The sequence below is a fragment of the Megalops cyprinoides genome, chromosome 4, assembly GCF_013368585.1.
Source record: "Megalops cyprinoides isolate fMegCyp1 chromosome 4, fMegCyp1.pri, whole genome shotgun sequence".
In the NCBI taxonomy this organism is placed as follows: domain Eukaryota; kingdom Metazoa; phylum Chordata; class Actinopteri; order Elopiformes; family Megalopidae; genus Megalops; species Megalops cyprinoides.
In genome coordinates this window covers 23,550,240-23,571,548 of record NC_050586.1, presented here as the reverse complement: position 1 = coordinate 23,571,548, position 21,309 = coordinate 23,550,240, and the positions used below count along the sequence as shown (strand labels likewise).

At 39.7% G+C, this 21,309-nt stretch overlaps 1 protein-coding gene across 1 annotated transcript; it reads left to right on the top strand.

The window, feature by feature from the left end:
• The first annotated feature begins 5,611 nt into the window (after positions 1 to 5,611).
• LOC118776779 (TNF receptor-associated factor 2-like) lies at positions 5,612 to 21,050 on the top strand. The gene is made up of 11 exons (XM_036527324.1): positions 5,612 to 5,766; positions 7,870 to 8,081; positions 10,873 to 10,951; positions 13,688 to 13,786; positions 15,124 to 15,285; positions 15,789 to 15,863; positions 16,884 to 16,958; positions 18,947 to 19,279; positions 19,893 to 20,070; positions 20,416 to 20,564; positions 20,832 to 21,050. Exons 2-11 carry the CDS (start codon positions 7,900 to 7,902, stop codon positions 21,048 to 21,050), a joined length of 1,551 nt encoding a protein of 516 aa, XP_036383217.1. The 5' UTR covers positions 5,612 to 5,766; positions 7,870 to 7,899.
• The last annotated feature ends 259 nt before the right edge of the window (positions 21,051 to 21,309 follow it).

Genomic DNA, 21,309 nt, shown 5'->3' with positions numbered 1-21,309 from the left:
GGACTCTGTGTACATCAGTTGCTGAGACAGTTAGTGGGGGGGATTACATGGTCTGGGTGTTGGAGCACCTCTTCTGAGTATTGCTGCTGGAGATCTCAAAGCGGGTGTAAAATTGGTTTAGTTGTTCCGGCAGGGTGGGGGGGGAGTTGGTGATCTCTTTGGTGGTGCCACATCCGTCCAGCATCAGCAGTAGAGTAGAAGCCGTCCATCCTTTCTCTGTACTGCTTTTTAGCCTCCCTGATGGTTTTCCTCAGTCTGTACTTTGCTGCCTTGTACTCCTCCTCGTCACCTGATCTGAATGCGAGAGATCAAGCATGCAGCATGTGGCGTACCTGACTGTTAATCCAAGGCTTCTGGTTTGGAAACTTCTTGATTTGTATGGTGGGTACAATGTGGTCAACACAGGTGCTGATGTACCCAGTCGCATACTCATTTATGTCAATAGAAGAATCCTTGTGTGGCTGCAGCTCTAAACACATCCCAGTCTCTCTGTGCAAAACAGTCCTGTAAGATACTCTCAGTCTCTGGAGACCAGCGTTTAACCTGTTTAACCGCTGGGTTCGTTAGCTTGAGTCTTTGTCTGTAAGCCGGGTACAAGAACAGGGAGATGTGGTCTGAGAGTCCAAAGTGGGGGCGGGGGGCAGCTTTGTGTGCCTCACGAATGTTGCTGTAAACATGATCCAACGTGTTCTGATCTCGTGTGGGAAGCTTTACGTGTTGGAAATATTTCAGAAGCACAGTCCGTAGATTGCAGTGGTTGAAGTCGAAGTCTCCTGCGATGATGAAAACAGCGTCAGGGTGAGCTGTTTCCAGCGCGCTGATAGCGTCATGGAATTTACCGAGTGCTGCTGATGAGTTAGCTCGCGGAGGGATGTAAACGGCAGCCAAAAAAACAGCACTGAATTACCTCGGTAGATAGTAGGGTCGGCATTTCAACAACAGCATCTCTACGTCTGGTGAACAGTGTTTGTGGATAGTTTGTACATCTCCACACCACAAGTTGTTTATGTATACACACACGCCACCTCCTTTAGCCTTACCGGAGGCGTCAGTGCGGTCTCCTTGGTGAACAGAAGTTTGTTCTCCGGTGATCGCACGTTAGCTAGCAGGAGGCTGGGTAGCGGTGGTCGGCTAGCACGAGCTTTAAGCCTGGCATGTAGTCCCCCCCTCTTGCCCCTCTTGCGTCTCCTCGGGTCGCCAACTTCACCTGAGTGCGGTGCCGGCCCGCTTCAGTAGTAGAGTTTACTTATGCTGTAAAAGAGGAGTAGAGCATCCCAGCTTCTACCACCAGCTTTCTGCCACAAATTAATAGACTGTCTTCCAGGATTCAAAGAAGCAGTCATTAAGGCCAAAGGTGGGCTGACATGCTATAAATTTCTTGGAATAAAGACAGGTTTTATTCATCTTACAATTATAATGGTTCATAACTGATGGAATCGTGTCTTGACTCTCTTTGTTTAACTGTGTACAGCAGCCTGGGACACCCTTTGGACACTCTTGAGTGAAGTGTGCTTTATGAATTCGAATTTGGACCATCAGGGTAGGAAGTTAAGCAAAGTTGATCAAGAAGATATGATTTTGAATCGTAACTCTGAATTGATTAAGCACTGCTCATTTTGCTGTGTGCTGTGCACCTTAGTTTGACCATTGAATGTAATGCTGACGTTGCTGATGATTCTGATGGGGATAAAACACAGGGTTTTACCTGGCAGACAGGCCAGACAGAACATCAGTGCCATTGCCAGACTGTAGAGACAGGTCATTGCATGTGCCTTTGATCCACTTTACTTACACCTGGCTTGGTATAGTGACAACATCAACACAGACTGCTTACACAGCAAACACCAAAGGACAAATACACACTCTTCATCCGTGTTTGGTGCAGGTGCTGATATTTTGTGTTCTTCCTGTCAACGCCACACCCCAGTCACTGATCAAGCATTTAGCTGGTATTGGAAACAAAGGGCAGATTCACGTAGTAAACTGGTGGGGACCCCGAGGCATGAGTAGGGGGTTATGCGTGTACTTGTGTGGTGTCTTTTTTTTTTTTGTTGCCTCTTCAGAATTCCGGTCCTTACCCAAAATGTATTATGTATATATGGTAGTGGTGAAATCGTCACCAGATTTTTAAACCTTGTGAATAAATAGTTCATAACAGAATACAACTCTTTGTACGGAAGAGAGTCTTTGATGAAAACATTTAGATGGGAAGTAAATTTTTTACAATAATGTATAATGTTTTGCCCTTAAAGATTTTGGAGGTTCTGAACTTTTAATCAGTATTGTTCTTTCATCCTTGCGTTTCAGTTAACATTTAAATATTAATGTAATTTTCACATCAACAGAATAGTTAATGCTAGATGAAACCTAAACTTGGTTTTTATTATCGTAATAAGGCTTGTTTTACATTTGAGGCTCGGAAGAAGCTTGTTCAATCCACATTTCTTCGTATAATTGATTATGGAGACATAATATATATGCATGCAGCCTCTGTGCTGCAAAGGCTGGATTAAGTCTATCATGCATCCCTGCGCTTTGTTGCAAATGCCAAGTCACTCACCCATCATTGCACCTTATACGAATTAGTGGGCTGGACATCGCTGTCCTTGCGCAGACAGCTACACTGGTATGTATTCATATATAAAGGCCTTTACCTTTACCTCTATAGTCTTCTCTCTTTCACCACTAATAGTTATTTATCAAGGTCTGCTAGGTGGTTACTACTTTGAGTCCCCAGGGCTGTTACAGGATTAGGCAAGACTGCTTTTTTTATTGTGCATGTGCACCAGAGGCATGAAATAGTCTACAAAGTATGCGACATTTAGATGTATTAGTGCCCCTCGGTGAGTTTCACAATGCTGTGTAGGAGGAGTGTAAATGTTTCCTGTAGTCTGGATCAGTTAATTGATGATATGTTGCTGTATATTTTAATGCTGTAATGTCTTACTTGTAATGCACTGTCATGTAACTGTTTTAATGTTCCCTGCTGTTCTCTTGGTCAGGTCACCCTTGCAAAAGAGACTTTGTATCTCAACAGGTTTTTTCCTGGTTAAATAAAGGATAAATAAGAATAAATTAAAAAATAATTATAAGCTATAACTGAGAAATACCTTAGACCTCATAAATCTAGATCTTTACAGAGAGACAGAGAGGCAGAAGCATATCCCCACTCTGCCAAATTTAGCCATTCCAGATGTTTCCATCATGACTCTGGCAAATTAGTCCTCATCCTGTCTCACAGCCTCAGCAAGACCAGGTGACTGGATGGGGATTTTCCCCCAGCACAGCTACCACCTGTGCAGAGCTACCATATATGATACAGGGACAATAGCAGGAGAGGGGAAGAAGAGGAAGGAAGAAAGGAGAGGAAAAAGAAGGAAGAAAGAGCACACAAAGATGGAGCAGTGAGAAAGATCCTCAGTATGTTTCAAACCTCAAACCTTTAAACCAGTTTTTAATGTCCCTTATGGTTTAGAAGTTTCCCAACCAAATGTATACAGTATAAAAGGTTTAATGTTGCCTTTTCCATGCTGACCAAATATGTAAAATTATGTAGAGTGTGAGCAGGCATACATGGAAAATTCAAATGTTCCTTATAAAGAACAGCAGCTCAACATTTAAAAGTCAGTGATAGTCTCATGTAGAGCGATAATATTTGTATTTGTTTGGAAGAAACAGACTGATAAACATGGATCAAACCCATCTAATTGGAAGAAGAAGGCAAAAGACATGTCAGTATATATACAGTATAATATATTGTTGGTGACTTCTAGGGGAGTGGTTAATTTGGTATGCTGTGCTACATAAACTCCTTCACACAGAATCTCATGAATGTCGAAGCAAATGAAATGAAATATTAGTGCAATTTCATATGCAAATCAAGGCCACTGTCCTAGGCAAATTCCTAGCCAAACAAGTAGCCATTGATTTTGATAACCTGGCTCATGTAGTCTTCCCTTAGTTAATTTAGACGGGTGGGTGTAGCAGAGTTCTGCAGTATGAGTCAGTGCATTAATTTCCTCTAAAAATGGATACAAGTCTGTAGTCAACTGTAGTCAAAACAGGATAAAGCTGTGCAAGGGGATGACTGAAGCAGCTGTTATGGACAGCTGACCAAACATTGCCATGTGAACAGAAAGGACTTCGACTATCCACAGCACTTCCCAAAGGAAGTGGTACTGTCTACATAGAAAAGGGTTATCCTTCGCTTTGAGGACTAATTATTGGTATAAACAAACCACTGAAAGGTACAGCTATAAGTTCTATGTAGTAGTAGTTATAGTATTTACAAGAGTATTTAAAAGTATTAGTTATCTTATTGTTTCATGAATTTTTAGCTATTTATCTTGTTTTAAGAGGGGAGAAGGTGTAGGCTATCCAGTCATTTATGTGTCATGTCTCTTTATTTTTAATTGGACTATAGAAATAAGTCATTTAAATTATTACATGGAACATAATCAGTTAGACACCTTCATTACCCTTACAAGTTTTCAGTGGGAAAACTTGTTAAAAATACAGATGACATTTCAAAGACAAGACTTTTACACTGGTACATGTTGTCATTCACAGGAATATATAGATGGTAATATTTTACCTATGCTCAGGTTAGTCATAATTAAATGGCAACTACCCAAAATCATTTTTCAAGAAGTGAAAATTGAATTATGGCGATCTGTAACTGCTAGTGTCAAAGGAAATGTTGATATCCACACCATCCCCTACGGATATCTGTAAATCAGTTCTGACTAGTCAAAATGTTAATGTCTTGTTAAAATTGGTTTTACAGATATCTTAAATAATCACTCGGAGCAATCATTTTGAATGGACCAAATATAATTGCGCCTAGTAAACTGGAGTGGATAAATGTTAAAACGGCTTGCCATAGTCTTTGCATACTTCATTTTGAGGCGACACGTTAGTCCTGTTAAGATCAAATCTGGCAAAGCAGGAACTCAGTAAGCAGCTGCATAGTGCCTCTACATTCATTTGGTGACCAATGACAAACATTTAAGGACAACTTCATTTTGTATGGTGCAAATTAGCTACGCTTGATGATTCTATTTTTAGAGTCTCTGGGGATATCATAACATCCTACTTTCGTTAAGTCATAGTGTTCGTTATGAATAGCTGTTTTACTATTAATTTTATATTCCCTCTCCCCTTTTGGTTTTTGTAGGTATTTTTTGTTTTAGTTTGCAATGGTGCTTTTGTTTCTCTTTCAATGACAACATATAATCATAATTCAGTTGTGAAATAAATAATACAATTGTGAAAAGGCTATGTAAATTTACAACTGTGCGTGAAATGTTTCAAAGGATAACACTTTCTGTTACTAGTAGCCTACGTAATAGACAACAAATTACTCTTCTGATGATCAAGTCATGTTTTAAGTAAATCTTTTTTTGTTTTGTTATACGTTCCATTATAAATGCCTTTTAATGCATGTACTGTATTCGGCTCTGTGACAGAAAGTTTCAGTCAGCAACGTAGCATACTGTCACTACAGTACTGAGCATGTAAGGACTGTGTGCTGGAAAGCCTCAGGGCAGAGTTCAGTACTCAGCTCAGAGTTATGAGTATTAGTGTGAATTCCTTGTATTTTAAGATTTTCCAATTGATTTAAAACTAGTTTTTAATTGAAATAGAGTATACGCGTCTGACGAAAACACTCCTTAATTTTAGTACGTGTTTGTACGCCCAATGGGTGGCGTCAGTTGTTACAAGGCAGTCGTTTTTGACAGTGACATTCGCGAGCAGCATTTTCTGGTGAGTACTTATTGCTTTTTTATGATTTCAACTGTAGTTGCCTGGTGAAATTTAAAGATTGAATGTGCTGTCTCCGTTAAGCCAGAAACACAATGTCTGCAGAAATGTGTTGAGGAACAGATTGTACAGGGGCTTGGAGTTTATTATGGACGACTTCTACAAGTTCCCTTGGACTTGAAAGTAGAAAAATCTTGGAAATTGCACTGCAGTTTGGTTGACAACATGAATACTGTCTTCATAAAAGACGAAGGAATAATGTCTCGAAAATGGTGGTGGTTCTCACCCAACCAACAGTTCCTGAAACAACTATGAGCTTCCATTTTAGTGACTCCGTAATGCTGTTTTGGGGGCATGTAAATGTATTTTCTGTTAGGGTAAATGTTTTTTATAAGAAAATACGGTAATATGTTATAGCACTGACTGTCAGTAGACGATATTCAGTGCGTAGTACTTTAAGAAACTGTCTGACAGTTCGTATAATGTTTCGCAATGCCACATCTGAGGTCATATGGAGGTGCGTGCTCGCAGGAGTGCTTTTAACAGTGTTCACGAAACAAATACTAATACTAAAAGCGTAATGGAGATGGTAGTAGTACAAGTATATTTAATCATGTCTTACACATCACCGCCCCTGAACTTTTACGGCAACGTGTAACTAAGAGCCTGGCATCAGTTCAGTGCCACAGAATGAAATTGAGTTACGCCATACAAAGCACTATGTAGCAACACTTGCTAAGGGCACTGTGCGTAATATAATATAATTGATTGTTTGAATTTTGAGTTGCATGTTTGGAGATTACAACTAAATACAACAAATTTGATTTTAAATTAGATATTTTTCAAAAGTGTAATATTTCACTTGTAGTAAGTCATTCATACCAGTGTGGAACTACTACAACCGTCAGAGTGTTATTAAGTAATTTTTTTTGTTTTTAGTGAATATTTTTCTTTCTTTTTTTTTTTTTTTTTTGCAAACCTTCACTAAAAATCAGCAAAATGACTTTTGTGTAATATTTCACTTGTGGTAAGTCAGTAATCACACTGTGGAATCACTACAACTTTTAAAGTGTTAACAAGTCATTTTCTTGATTTTTAGTGAATATTTCTTCTAAACAGATTTTGAAATATATTCTCTGAAAATTAACCAAACGACTTTTACATAACATATCACTTGTAGTAAGTCATTCATCTTAATATGTATCTACTACAACTTTCATACTGAAAAAGACATTCTGTTGATTGTTAATGCTTTTTTTTTTTTTCAAAATTGATTTAGTACTATATCCCTACAACAGGACTTCTGTCACATTTCACTTTAGTTAGAAAATTTAATTTACCTGATTTTTATTGAGCTTTTAAAATGAAATATACTGTATTTTATAATGGTACTTTTATTTACCTTTCTCTTTTAAGAAATAAACCATGCCATTTGCTACTACAACCAGCAGTTGAAGGAGAATATAACCGAATTATTGCTGATAAATGCTTAGACCCCTTTCTTCATTCAGTGCAGTATGTGCACTTTTTTGACAGTCCCTGACGAAACAGCAATTGAAGCAATGACTAGTTTTTGTGTTCAGACAACACTGTGCAGCGAAAACAAATGTCGAAAATTTCAGCCATTATGCCATGTTGTATCTCCTCCTGAAACAGATACCAGATACAGCACAGTGGATGAGTGAAAAGAATATGGTGCCAGAGTCTGGAAAACAAACGGCAAGCTGTCAAAAGCTAGGCGTTGAGTCCTTTAAACCCCTCCAAGCTAACCCCTGAAACTCTACTGAAAGCCATAGTGGCGTCCGCTGATCAGTCCTATTTTCTTTAATCACAAAAGAAATGGGCAATTCATCCCCTCACCTGTTTTAAAACTTCTATCATTGACATTCACTACTCTTTCCCATGCCTCTGCTGCATAATGACATGCATAGGCATGCCAAAGATAAAAACATGAAAAGGAACCAGCAAAAAGTATGTGAATGTACAGTACATGGGTGTGTGAGAGATGCGTTACCCCGATCCTAACATTTGACACTGCAGGTTGAGATTGGTTTTGTGAATCTGGTAAGAGTCACTTCTTTGCCCCCTCTGATCCTGTGTTGACAGGAAGACCGCATGACATATTGATGGAAGGACATGGCTCACCCCTCCCTGCCCCCCTCTCTGGACTCCTCCCAGCCAGGGATTCCTCAGGCGGTACTGACAGTCCCAATGGAGCTTAAGTACCTGTGCCAGGAGTGCCAGGGGGTACTAAGGAAGCCCTTTCAGGCCCAGTGTGGACACCGCTTCTGTGTGTACTGCCTCAAACAGCTCACCAGGTACCGCTCTCCTCCTCACTCTGACTCTTCGGCCTTTCCACATGTGAACTCAGTGGCCATGTCTAGCCACTCCGAGTCCTGTCACAGCTTGTAAACAGGACTTATGTCATAGGTCCTCTGAACACCTGACTACCTGGGAAGCCTGTGTTTTTTCAGCAGTTTCTGGAGCACTTCCAAGCAACAGCAGCCCGTTATCACCAATAGGCCAGTTTTCTCACCCACAAGTGAGATATGAATATCCTGGCACAGGTCCGTTATGGTGGGAAATGCAGCTTCCTGCAGCTGCTAATCTGACATCAGATACCCTGACAGGATTTGTGGAGTGTATTTTCCCATGTCTCAATCCAAAAACCAAATTAGAGTGAATGTTCTGGACTGCTGAAATTGATTGTGAAGGAACTGAAACTGAGTTGTATTACCAGTGTGGGTTATCAGTTTACGGTTGGTTAAAAAATCCCATATAATGTCCCTTTCTGGCCCAACTTTTTATTGTATGAAGGATGACAAAACAGAAGCACAAGGTTACATTTTGCTGTGTCTGTAAGAAGGAAAACTTTCGAAGGCATTTTCAAACAAGAGACATGACTGTTATATTATGGCAAGGTCTATGATTACACAGACTCCACTCTGTTATGTTAGTCAAGGTCAATGATTGCATGTACTTCACTGTTTGGTAAGTATGAAGACGAGTAAACAGCTTGCTGCTCTACAGGATGACCTCCTACACAACCTGATTGCCGCTCTGTGATCAATATTTGGTTCCTATATTATTATGTTTGAAAATACTATTATGGTATTACTGTATGTTTCTATAGCTCACTTCCTAATATAGAAGCCTGATGGAACTAACTTACATGAAGTACACACATTATAAATTTAGCCCTTATTTAGCTTACTTGCTGTTACAAATATGCAAAAAGTATATTACCTCTCGATGAAATTCAGCACATGAGTATCAAGCAGGCTGGAAAGTTTCACCTATTCCAGTACAGTGTCAGGTTTTGTGACATCTATCAACCAATGAAAAATAACATTCAATAATATAATGTGTCAACAAGAAGACCACTGGCTTAGCAAGAGGGGTATAGAATACAGTTAAAATGTCATGAGCACCAACCTGAAAATGAATTCACAAATGCCTTGATAGAAAAAGAAGATGAGAAATTATTTCAGCTATGGCAAAGCTGAAACATGAGGGTTTATTTAATGCATGCATAAACAGCAAGCCCCCCACTACATACAACAGAAATATGATTAGAGGAAAGAAACAGAAATAGGAGAGCAGATTGAGAGAAGCTGTCAGCATATAAGTGTTTCTTAGGTTTATGTTAAGCGCTTCATAACTTTGTAGGGAAACATTACTGACTAGTGCAATGTAGGACTTAGATCTGAGCTGTGTCTACTGCTGCTGAACACAATTGAATTTGTTCAGCTGGGGTAGGGTGGGTTACATTGGCCAGGGTCCCCTCATTCTCCAATTATGGCACCCTCTAAAGGCTCCTAAGGTAACTGCAACTTATTCTGGTAACATCTGTATATGCAGCTATCCTCCAGCTGCTGTTCACTCTGCTGTGGTGTTGGGTTTCTTTGTATTGACTTACCCACCTTTATATTAGTGATATCTGATTTGCAGAAGTTATTGAAGTTTGCAAGACATGGATGCTTTTGTAGCCCAACTGTTTTTATCACACTTGAACATTTACTTGTAATCTTGCTTGTATATGTAAATTTTGTGTCAATATGAGTTACTGTAAGGAACAGAAACACCATAAACGTGATCAATGCTCAGTCAAAGTGAAACAGATATTTTTGCAAGTGAAATTCCTTCCATATCCTTGCTTACTGGCTGCTGCAGAGAGTTTATCCTTCCAGTAAGATGGTAGAGGCAGGGTCAAGGCAAGGTGAAACTATGGAAAGCTTTTCAGACAATTGCCTTTCGACCTGCCATGTAGCTGCGGTATTCATGGAAGGTGGAGTGCTACAGTGAGAATCAACAGGAACAAGCTTACAAGAATGTATGTAACATTAGCTTTGAGTGTGAAATGGGTGAATTCAGCTCCATGGTCAGTTCAAGGTTAGTTTCCCATAAGTGCGGATCTGGGATCAGATTTCCTAACCCCAACTTTAACCATTAGAAGGTGAAAATAAAAACTGATGCTGAAGGGGCAACATCTTGTGATCTCTGAGGCCCCGTGTGTCATTGTTTTATTTTTTCATATTTATTTTTCACATGGCATTCCCAGTGATGAGCATCACCCTGGATATGATACACCTAGCTAAGTCCCTGAGATATGGATTTATGTGGTTTTATCTGCATGCTGAACTTGCAAATCAAAGAGATCAAGGCAAAGCAGAATTAAGAGGAAATCTTGGATTACTTCGTGAAGTTTTGCCAATCCCATCTGTTTGGAATCATCAATGAAAATGAAGTATAAGCTGCCAGATGTGGATCTTGGATTGAAGTGTGGGCGAATAGAAGCTCCTATGACCAGAGGGTTTCACGAATTGTATAACCTCAGACTTGATGAAACAGCAGTTACACACTCACAAGCAGGAATGCTTTGTTTGCAAAACATGGGTTATGTGGCCCCTCACAACACCACAGTATTCACGATAACATTAAAACGTTTAACTGAAAGTAGAATGGAGTTATTTTTTCAACATGTATTCTGCTAATGCTCTTTTGAGACATTCAGCATATATAATGAATTATCTACTTTCACATATAAGCATGCAATCTATGGAGCAGGATCTCCAAACTCAAGTGCCTGTTCTTTTTTTCCTTGGCCAGATTGGGACCCCAGCCCTGTGGAGCATGTCAACAGGAGGGGATTTTCGAGGAGCCTCAGTCCATCTTGAATACTAATGATGTAAGTTTAAAAATTAAAAATTTAAAAATTTAATTTTGATGGCTTATGGCAGGTCCATGTTTTGGATGGGTTTGAGATGGTGGATTAATATATGCAACAGTGGGTTGTCATGAAGAACACTGTATGGCTTGGGAATTGCAGATCACATGAAAAGGCATTGGTGCCTGGGTAAAGGATCTGTCTTTTAAAAAGGTAATTAGATTAAACATGTTCTGTTATGCTTATGTCCAATAAAAGACACTCCCCAGCATTGGCAGAGGGTTAATTAACAAGAGGACAGTAGTGGTGGTAATGTAGTTAAATGCAAATGCAGGTTTGTGGCACTGATGTGACACCCTTTATATCCAAACTATTTTTGATACTTAAGCAGTGCAAACACACTTATATGTATGTACAACCTGTTTTGTTTGTTAGCAGGGATGTGTGAAGTACATAATTCAAATTTATTTTAAAAACAATTAAAATTCCAAAATGAGTCAAATGGAAGCAAACTGAAAATATGTTTATTGCTCAACTTCATGTACTCTTTATACATTAAGGCAATATATACTGTAAATATATATATGTCACAGTTCACTTGTCTTATACTCCTCCCCTCATCTTTGTGATGCACTTTAACCAAGCTCAACATGTACCATTAATCAGGAACTTTATAACATTAAAATGAAAAGGAAGATTAATAGGTGAGTTCATTGGAATTATTTGCATTTATGTACAATTAGCACAAACACTGTGAGAATGCTACGTAGTTATATAGACAAAATTTTCATAGCTAAATAATTCTGATAGGGGAAACTCAGTCTGATACTGTACTGGTCTTCACTCTTCTTACTGTATTAGCTGGCTACCAACAACATATAATTCCTTAGTGATGCAATTCATAATGACTCTCAGATAAATGCAACTATTTTTTTATAAATATTTTTCCTCTTTTAGCATTAATTTTTGTGTATATTATACTTTTTCTCAGTCATTCAATGTAGCCTTGTAATGATGACCCAGATCTGTGACTCATGCCGCACACATTTGTGCTCAGATGCATAAACATACTCATGTTACAGGAAAGGCTGGCAAGGAAATGCATATTGTGATTAGCTGGCAAGAGTTTGCAGTTCACTTTGCATATCAGGTCTTGCTGTAATAGCAAATTCTGATGTAATAGCATTACGCCAACCCCTCCAGTACACTTTGAGGTTGCTAAAATTTCTCTTAACCTCCACTCGGTAAGAGGAACTAAGGAGGAGTTTCGGGAAAGTAGAGGTAACTTCAGCACCCTTCGCTCTGTAGAGCCAATCATGTGAATAGGAAGGAGGTTTTAACTATTTGATATCGATCTCATGTCATTTCACTTAGCAAATGTGTTGAGTTCTCAAACTGCAAGTGCAGACAGGTCTGGCATAAATTTTAAAAAGTGAATTTTGAAAGCGAAAAAAGTGAAAACTGAATTTTGTAATAATTATTGTGACTCCTTGTAGCCATTCATATGATATAGTTGCAATGCTGACCGTAGCAACATCTGCTAGTTGGAACATGTAGCTAGATGGAAATCCAAAGTGCTGCTTGATTCCTGATTTAACAATTCAGGATACAATATCCAATATCTCAATTTAAGGTTATGTTAAATGTATTGAAATGCATCATATCGTATCATATCACATCAAAGCTAAATCTTTGATATATTCTGATATATTGTATAAATGCCTAGGTATTAATATTGTATCACATCGTTATTAAGCACTCCTCCTGTTTACACTCCTAAACGTTAGTGTCCTCTTGTTTGAATTGCATGTTTGCCTGTACATGAGTCTTCCGTAATAGCTAACAAAACATTAAACACAAAACAAGAGCTGCAGCAAAAGAAAAAAACACAATAATCTGGATTTATTTATCTCATGTTGTTACTTTAGTGGTATCTGTGTGTGGAAGTCTCTCCTGTGCAATGAATAAATCCTTACTTTCTCAAAATCACTCCCTGTCAGATGTTATGTTATTATCCCTTGGTTACACTTGACACTGTGTGGTTGTGTTAACACAACCTTTTGGCGGCAGTATTTTAGGATCATTCAAATAACACTGCACTGAGTGTTTGTGCCTCAGAGGAAATGGTCACTCCCCTCTCAAACCTACTCAGCTCAAGTGCTGAACAAGCAAGGTGGAAAAATAGAATCTTCGGCATTACCATATTTTTTTTCCGGTTTGCACTGTCCCAAAATAAAGACATAGTGCTTGTGCTCTGGGTTTGGTGGTTGCTTTGTGAAGAAGGTGTTTAGCTTCGTGTGACTCATGACTACCTTCTGAATGATCCTTGATTGATCCCTGATTGATTTCCATAATACACCATTATCAAGTAACAGATTACACAAGGAAATAACTTTTCTTTCATTACCTAATGACAGGGTGTCCTGTTTATCTGTTCATCTTATTCAAATGAAAACACAAAGCTCCATTGAAACAACAAACTCAATAAATTAAATTAAAGAAATAGTTAATGCAGTTAATATGTATGCAGTATTATCTTTTGTTTCCTGGACCGCCGAGAAAGTTCTTGTTTCCAACCAAATAAGAAATAAGAAATCTCCACTAGTTTCTGTAGTTAAGCCCCTCATTATTCTTTTAAGGTGGCATTAATAAATTTAAGGCACTAAGGCACATGATAAACCTAAAAAAACAACAGAGAATTCACAACTGACAGATCTGATTCATGCAGTCATTTATGTTCTTTGAATTCCCCAACAGGCTTTTCCAGACAATGCTGCTCGAAGAGAAATTGAAAATCTCCCTGCTAGCTGTCCCAGTGAAGGCTGCACTTGGAAAGGAATTATTAAGGACTATGAGGTAGAGTTGTGGGAGGCTACTGTGTGTTAGCATGTGTGTGTTTTTCTATGTATGCCTGTGTCTGTGTTTGTACAGATAATTGATGTAATTACTTACTTGGTGCTTGTACTTATAAAAGCAGTTATATCTGTTACACCAGCCCTTCAGATGAATAGGTAATGCTAGGTAAAGCTGTTTTGACATTCTGATGTTTTTGTTTTAGAATCTGGCATTGCTCCAAAGCATAGTGCAACTGAAACTGTAGGCAGTGGTTAAATGTGGTCTTAACAAGAAAAACAGGCGGGGGTTTTAAAGTGTTGGAAAGTCCCAGATCAGTTATAATGATACCGGCCTCATAACTATGTGCATGACAGTTCCATTCCCTGGTGGGGCACTACAACCTTGGGTAACTTCCTTAACATGAATTGCCTCAGTACTATTCCGGCTGTGGGAATAGAAAAAGTGAACTATGTCAGTTGCTTAGCAAATGTAATCTAATGATCAACATTAGCACAGTCCAATCCTGCATTTTACCTTGGACAGGATCGACTGGGTTTCTGAGTGCAATTTGAATAATTACGAAAATTCTCATATTATCAGCAAACAACAAAAGACAAACAACAGGCATACATATGTCACTAAAACAGTGTCTGCATCATGTGAATATATCTGCTTTTGTTTGTGGTAAAGAATAGGTACGTGAGAGGGAGAGACACCTATAGGATACTTGCATGGTTAGACCTTGAGCACATGCATGCATTTGTAGAACCGTCCTCATAGTGTGTTTGAATTTGACATAGGTATTCAAATCTTGTCTACCCAAAAAGTGTATATATGCATGCAGTACTAGCAAGCTTTTAAACGCAGGATGTGATAGACACAGACAGTTGTAAAGGGATGAAGAGAGCTAGCTGTTTCTGTCGTAATATATGAAGAACAGGCAGAGGTTCCTGGAAATGCAGTCAACAATTCATATCTCTTCTATAGCTGCCTAGAGTGTTTTGGGGCAATACTATTATCAAGTGTTCTGTAAGATTGTTAAGATTTGATTTTATGATTTTAGATTATGTGTGGTGAGACATGTGTTACTAGAACATTGGTTTTGAACTAAAATTGTGCATTCCCCCATCCATGTTTACAAAGGAGAATTGTGTAAGACTTCAACACTGTATGTAGCTTTACTCCGCTTTCATCAATTCCATTTCATAATATTCTGATAGAACAAGTCCATTTTACCTCATATGTGATGTCACTGACTGACAAATATCATGCATTTGGTCTCTCCATCTAAACAAGCTAACATGTCATTTCACACAACACATGTGTCCATACATTCAACCAGGCTTTTATATCCTCAGGTGCAGCACGAGGGAAAGTGTGAGTTTGAGCATGTGCAGTGCGAGGCATGCCGTACCTTGATCCTGCGCAGTGAGCAGGAGAGACACGCTGAAAGGGAGTGTGAGGAGAGGACCCTCAACTGCAAGTACTGTAAAGTCACCTTCAGCTTCAAAGACATCAAGGTAAATTCAATTTGCTGTAAATTTTCCCTCCTCCCAATGCTCTTATTCCTCACTGAAACATTGCAGCATGGTCAAAGCAGTGAGACCACTCTCTGTTAGAGAAGCTTGGGTCAGAATGCGTCTAATCAATAACATGCCCTTATATTTTTTTTTTTTGGTACTGAACTGCAGCTGTTTGATAACAGTTTTCCATTAACTTGCAAATAATCAACAAATTAATTATTACTGTCGTAACTGATGAATGTCAGTGGCTATTTTGTATATTGTGACTATCATTATATTGGTTATTGGTAGTGAGTATTACAGCAGTGCAATAAATGAAGTGTTCTTTAGCTAGGTAAGGTTGTCTCCTGTTTACAAACCATGAATGTTGCATGTACAAGTATAAAATGTTTCTGCAATAAGTGGATGAGTCTATACCGTAGTCTAATCCCCAATACACCCCTACCCCCCTCCTTGTATGGTCTTTCCCATTCCGCCCCCATGATGAAATTTGCCCCCAGGCACATGATGAAATTTGCCTTAAGTTCCCTCTACAATGCAGTGGATGTGGGAAAAAGAAGATCCCACGGGAAAAGGTCAGTTTGAGCCCTTATTTTGTTGTGGTATTTTTAGCATAGATTATAGATCATAATTAACTTTTCAATGTAATGACAGTTTAGTTCGGACTCTGTCCCTTTAGCAGCAATCAGGATCACTCCAGCAGCATTATGCGAATCAGACTATACACGGATATGAAGACAAAGTTATTTAAATGTCAAAGAGTCACATTTTCTCCATCCAAATCTATAAGTACAATAACTTCCAGACATTGTTTGACAGTGATCCCATTCTTTTGCAGTGGAATATTTCTGAGTTTTAGTTTTACAAAATGTATAATACTTCAGCACCACTCCAGTGTATCAACATTATTTCCCAGATACAAGAAAGAATAAATATTTTAGTGAAATGGTCTATACAGGATGAGTTGCAGAGTGATGAGACAGTGATGACATTGCTAAATATAATTATGTTTAATTGAACAAATACACCAGACTGAAAATTCTATGATCTATGATTGGCTGGGACTGTGGGGTAGATTGATGCTTTTTTGATGGCTGTATACAGTTTCATTTCTGTAGATGTTCTGGCATGAACAGTTTCTAATGAGTGTGATAACAGAACTGAAACCGAACAGAAAGATTACCACGGTACAGAAGTACCACATTTAAAAACAAATACTGCAGTCATGGGTTGAGGTGATTTTTTATCTGTGTTGTCTGTGACGTTCTTTCTCTTTAATATCACATGTATCTAATTACACAATGTAATTACAGATTACATAAATGTAGGTAATTATAAAAGAAAGCCAATTTGCTTTTCATACATCATTAACTAGTGCAATTCAGAATGCTCATGGCTTTACCCAATTTTACAAATAGAATGATTGAGGTAAATTGTATTTAATCAATCATAAAAAATACACTTAGGACTGATACTTCAGATTCTGCAGACCAGTCCAGCATCCTAACCACTAGACCACATGTTGGGGTATAAAACATGGTTTCGTGAGTTGCCCTGACCTCTTACAAAGACGGTCCTTCATGCTTCCCTCATAGTTCCAAGATCATATCAAGTCCTGTGCGAAGTTCAAGAGTGCCTGTCCATTCAGCACGCTAGGCTGTGGGACAGTGGTGAGTACCTTTTCCTCAAATTTCAAAGCCAGTTTGGAGAGCACTGTGTTCAGTCTTATGAAAGACGTCAGCAGCAATGCTTGTACATCCAGTAAATAACCATAAGCAACAATCCAAATTAGAGTATACAAAATATTTTTGTCTTAATTCATTTACAATTCATCTATATGTATTCAGTGAATTTAGGTTTGTTTTTCTAATTTCTATTTTGTCCTGAACTTTGTAAAACAGAGTATCAAATTTCAAAGGCTTGGCAGAGGTTGATGGTAAGTACTGATCTAGGACAAAGTTATTTAGCTTATATTGGTTAACGTTAGAATTGTGGTTGGGGAATCTTGTCCTAGATCAGCACTTGCAAACAACTTCTGCCACAGGTGTTTTCAGCAGGGGGTAATGACTGTTGTACTGGTAACCAAAAGATTATGATTGCATCAAAAGCCTGGTCTATAAGGGATTTTCCATATTATTTAAATTTTAGAATTAATAGATGGGGTTATAGTTACAATGAAAACTGACATTTACCCTATATGTGGCAACTTTCCAGATATTTATCGGAAAGCCATTGTGATAATGAGTCAGATGAGATGCTGTCTATGAGGATAATGATGGGTGTCTAGGTTTTTTTTTTGCTGTTTTTTTTCACTTTCAGTTGACTGTTACCAGCTCAAAAGGATAATTCAAAAACAAAATCAATACTGAATCTGGAAAGTCCAAGAACCTTCTGGTGAATTTTTCTGTTAGAGTCTTGGACAGGCATGGACATATCGTATATGATGACGTCTAAACGCAGTGATAATGGAACCTCAAAGTTCAGCATGTTCTGTTGTGGCTTGGTTGCTTATGTCCATTGCAGTGGTGGCCTCATCTTACAGATAAACTGGCTAATTGATAGTCTTTCTTTAAAAATGCTTTCATTGAGATTTGAGAATACACTGGTCTTCCTTAACTTTCCACTGAAGTTTAATAATAATAGGACTTTATTGTCCACAAATGTGGAAATTTGTCTTTGGCTCCACAGGTAGTTGTTAAAAATACAGACACAATAAATACAATAAAACACAGTTAATAAATAGTACATATACACGAAACAGCCAGCAGTATAAATAAATATGGATTCCATATGAGTGGCCTAGTTAAAACAAACAAGCAAACCACCGACGTGAAGCACTGGGTCAGCGGCCGTACTGCACCCCGGAAGTATCTGGTAGTATCTTAAGTATCTTAAGAAGGCCTAACACTGTCGTCTGGTGTTAAACATTTCCATGGTTAAATGATATGTATTTCAGTCACATCCTCTGGTCAGAATTTCCACCTGTAACTTCAATCAGTCTATATTCATAGTCGTTATTTCTCCATCTCTGTGGAGAATGTAGGCTACTCGTGCAAAAGAAGACCATGACTCAAACCTGTGAAGTATGTAAAGTAACCGAAATAGCTGCCTACTCATGAGATTTGGGAAATACCCTCTTTTTGCAGACATTCTACCCAAAATAGCATCTCTTATTTTATAAACAGACTTCATGCATTATGGAACATTCCATAGCACTGCTTTTCAAGACCCATTCAGTGTTGTTTTACCTACCACATTGTATTTTCCATTGTAATTTATAGTAAGTCCATGGACACTGCCTCCAATAAGCACTCTACATATCAGGTGAAGTCTGGGCCACTGTCAGAGCACCTCCAGTTGGGGGCAACAAGAAAATCAGTACTGATGGAATGCGTACACTGTGAAAAACCAGTATTTGATCCATTTATGTCATTAATGTAATTTTTGTTCTATTTCAAAATATGTGGCATACATGTTGGTTCTATAAATTGTCAGCATCTGAAACCCAGTCATTTACATAGGTAATTTTGCCGCATATGTTACAATGTATGTATGAAATTACAAACAAAATCGACATGGAGGCCAGTGCAGTGATTGTCACTTTCATTATGTTCTGTGTGGCTGATATGTTAAACTGCACTGTGCTGCTATGTTGTAGCTGGAGAATGAGAAACAGAGTGACCATGCACAGTCCAGCATGCTGGACCACTTGCGCCTCCTGCTGGGCGAGCTGTGCATGCTCCGGCAACGAATAGAGAGCCCAGGAGAGTGGCAGGAGGACTCAGCGCTGGGGCTGTACCGAGCACCTGAAGACAGGAGTCCGCCGGCAAGTAGCGCAGGGCAGGTCGGCAACTTGGGGCAAAAGGTGGCAGCTCTGGAGAATATCGTGTGCGTGCTAAACAGAGAGGTGGAGCGGAACGCCTACACCGTGGAGGCCTTCTCACGCCAGCACCGCATCGACCAGGAGGCAATCGAGAACCTCAACAATAAGGTAATCCGTGAATTTTCATTCACTGGTGCATGAATCATACATTTATAAACACAAAAATGCACTCTTTCTCACACACACATGCAATCACATATTCTCTCTCACTCACACATACACACACACACGCTCAGACACATGCTCCCTGACATCCACGTCTTCTCTGTCACCAGTACACTCATTATCATTTTCATACACATGCACATAACTCTCCACGTAAACGCATGCCATATCCATACTTACACATTCAAATAACAGTCAAATACAAAGACATGCACATTTATATGCACAGAGCTACGTGCATTTCTTCATTTAGGTGTTTGGGTTTACAGACTTGCGTTCATGTAGATGTATATTGGTATTCTTGCAAACACACACACAGATTCTCATTCTTAGCATCTCAAATAAACATAGCGATATTCACTTCTAAATGCACACAAAAGCACATTCATACACATTCACTTGTATAGAGGCACAGCCGTGTTCATTTGTACATTCAAACAGACATCATGTTTTGCCAGGTAGTCAATTCATGCACACATGCCCAAATGCATGCAGACAGAACAGAGCAGCAAATGGCTGATAATCAGCGGAGTGACTGTGTGTGTCTGGCTGGCAGGTGCGGCAGCTGGAGCGCTCGCTGACCATGCGGGACCTTCAGCTGGCTGAGACGGAGCAGCTCGTGCGGGAGCTGGAGTACTGCACCTATGACGGTGTCCTTGTCTGGAAGATCACGAATTTCTCCCGCCGCAGGCAGGACGCCGTGGCCGGACGAGCGCCCGCCATGTTCTCCCCAGGTCAGGCTCTCTCATTCGGCCACCCGGTGGACCCACGCACACGGATTCCCAACAGCAGGGGAGCCCAGTGCTCCGCAAAGCAAATACATCACACATAGTGTTCAGCTAACAGCATGGTTTAATCATGCTGGACCCTGGACCTATAGTATTACAGCTTAGAAGATTTGAAGCTGAAGAATGTACGCTCATCAGAATGGAGAGTTGGGATTTAAATAGTTGGATTCAGGCAATTACACCTTCATAGAGGGATCAGTACTGATTCCTTTGGGGCGTTGGCCCTCCAAGACCACAGCTGGGCCTTTTCTAAATGATGTGAATCTAAAAACAACTATTTCCACCATACAGCATTCTACTCCAGCAAGTACGGCTATAAGATGTGCCTTCGGCTGTACCTGAATGGGGATGGGACAGGGCGTGGCACGCACCTCTCTCTCTTTTTTGTGGTGATGAGGGGCAAATGTGATGCCCTGCTCAAGTGGCCATTCAGCCAGAAGGTAAAGGGGATGCCTTCTGTCTTTCTGTTTGTTGGTCTGTCTTACTGTATGATGGTGTTACTATCCAACTGTCTCCCTCCCTCAAAATTGCCTCAAAGTCACAGAAGTTTTGAGAAAAAATGAATGTTTAGCATATGTTCTGAAGAGGTTTTGTGTTGCTGATGTGTTCTAAGGCCAACACACAGCCCCATTATAGTGTCTGAGCCCTTTTCATGTGCAACCATGTCTCCTTCCCTCCCTTCATCCCTCCCCTCATCCCCTCCCCAGGTGACTCTGATGCTGCTGGACCAGAACAACCGCGAGCACATCATCGACGCCTTCCGGCCAGACGTCACCTCCACCTCCTTTCAGAGGCCCATCAGTGAGATGAACATTGCCAGCGGCTGCCCACTCTTCTGCCCACTGGCTAAGCTGGGCACCAAGAGCTCCTATCTGAGGGAGGACACCATCTTCATCAAGGCCATTGTGGACCTCACTGGCCTGTAGAGAGGTGGTATGAATGGCAGCCTTTGGGTCTCTGGTAACACTAGGGACCTGCAAGCTGAGGTTGGTGCATCTAACTGACAGGTTAGGATGTGTGCCTCAATGCTGGTGCAGAGGGACAGGAGGGAATCCAGGGTTTGGACTCCCTGAGGCCTTAGTCGTCGCATTGTGCTACTGGTTTAGTGCATAGAAATGCATTGGTGTCATGCAGGTTAAGAGATCAGAGCTTCAGACCATTTTATATGTTCTAATTCAAGACTCT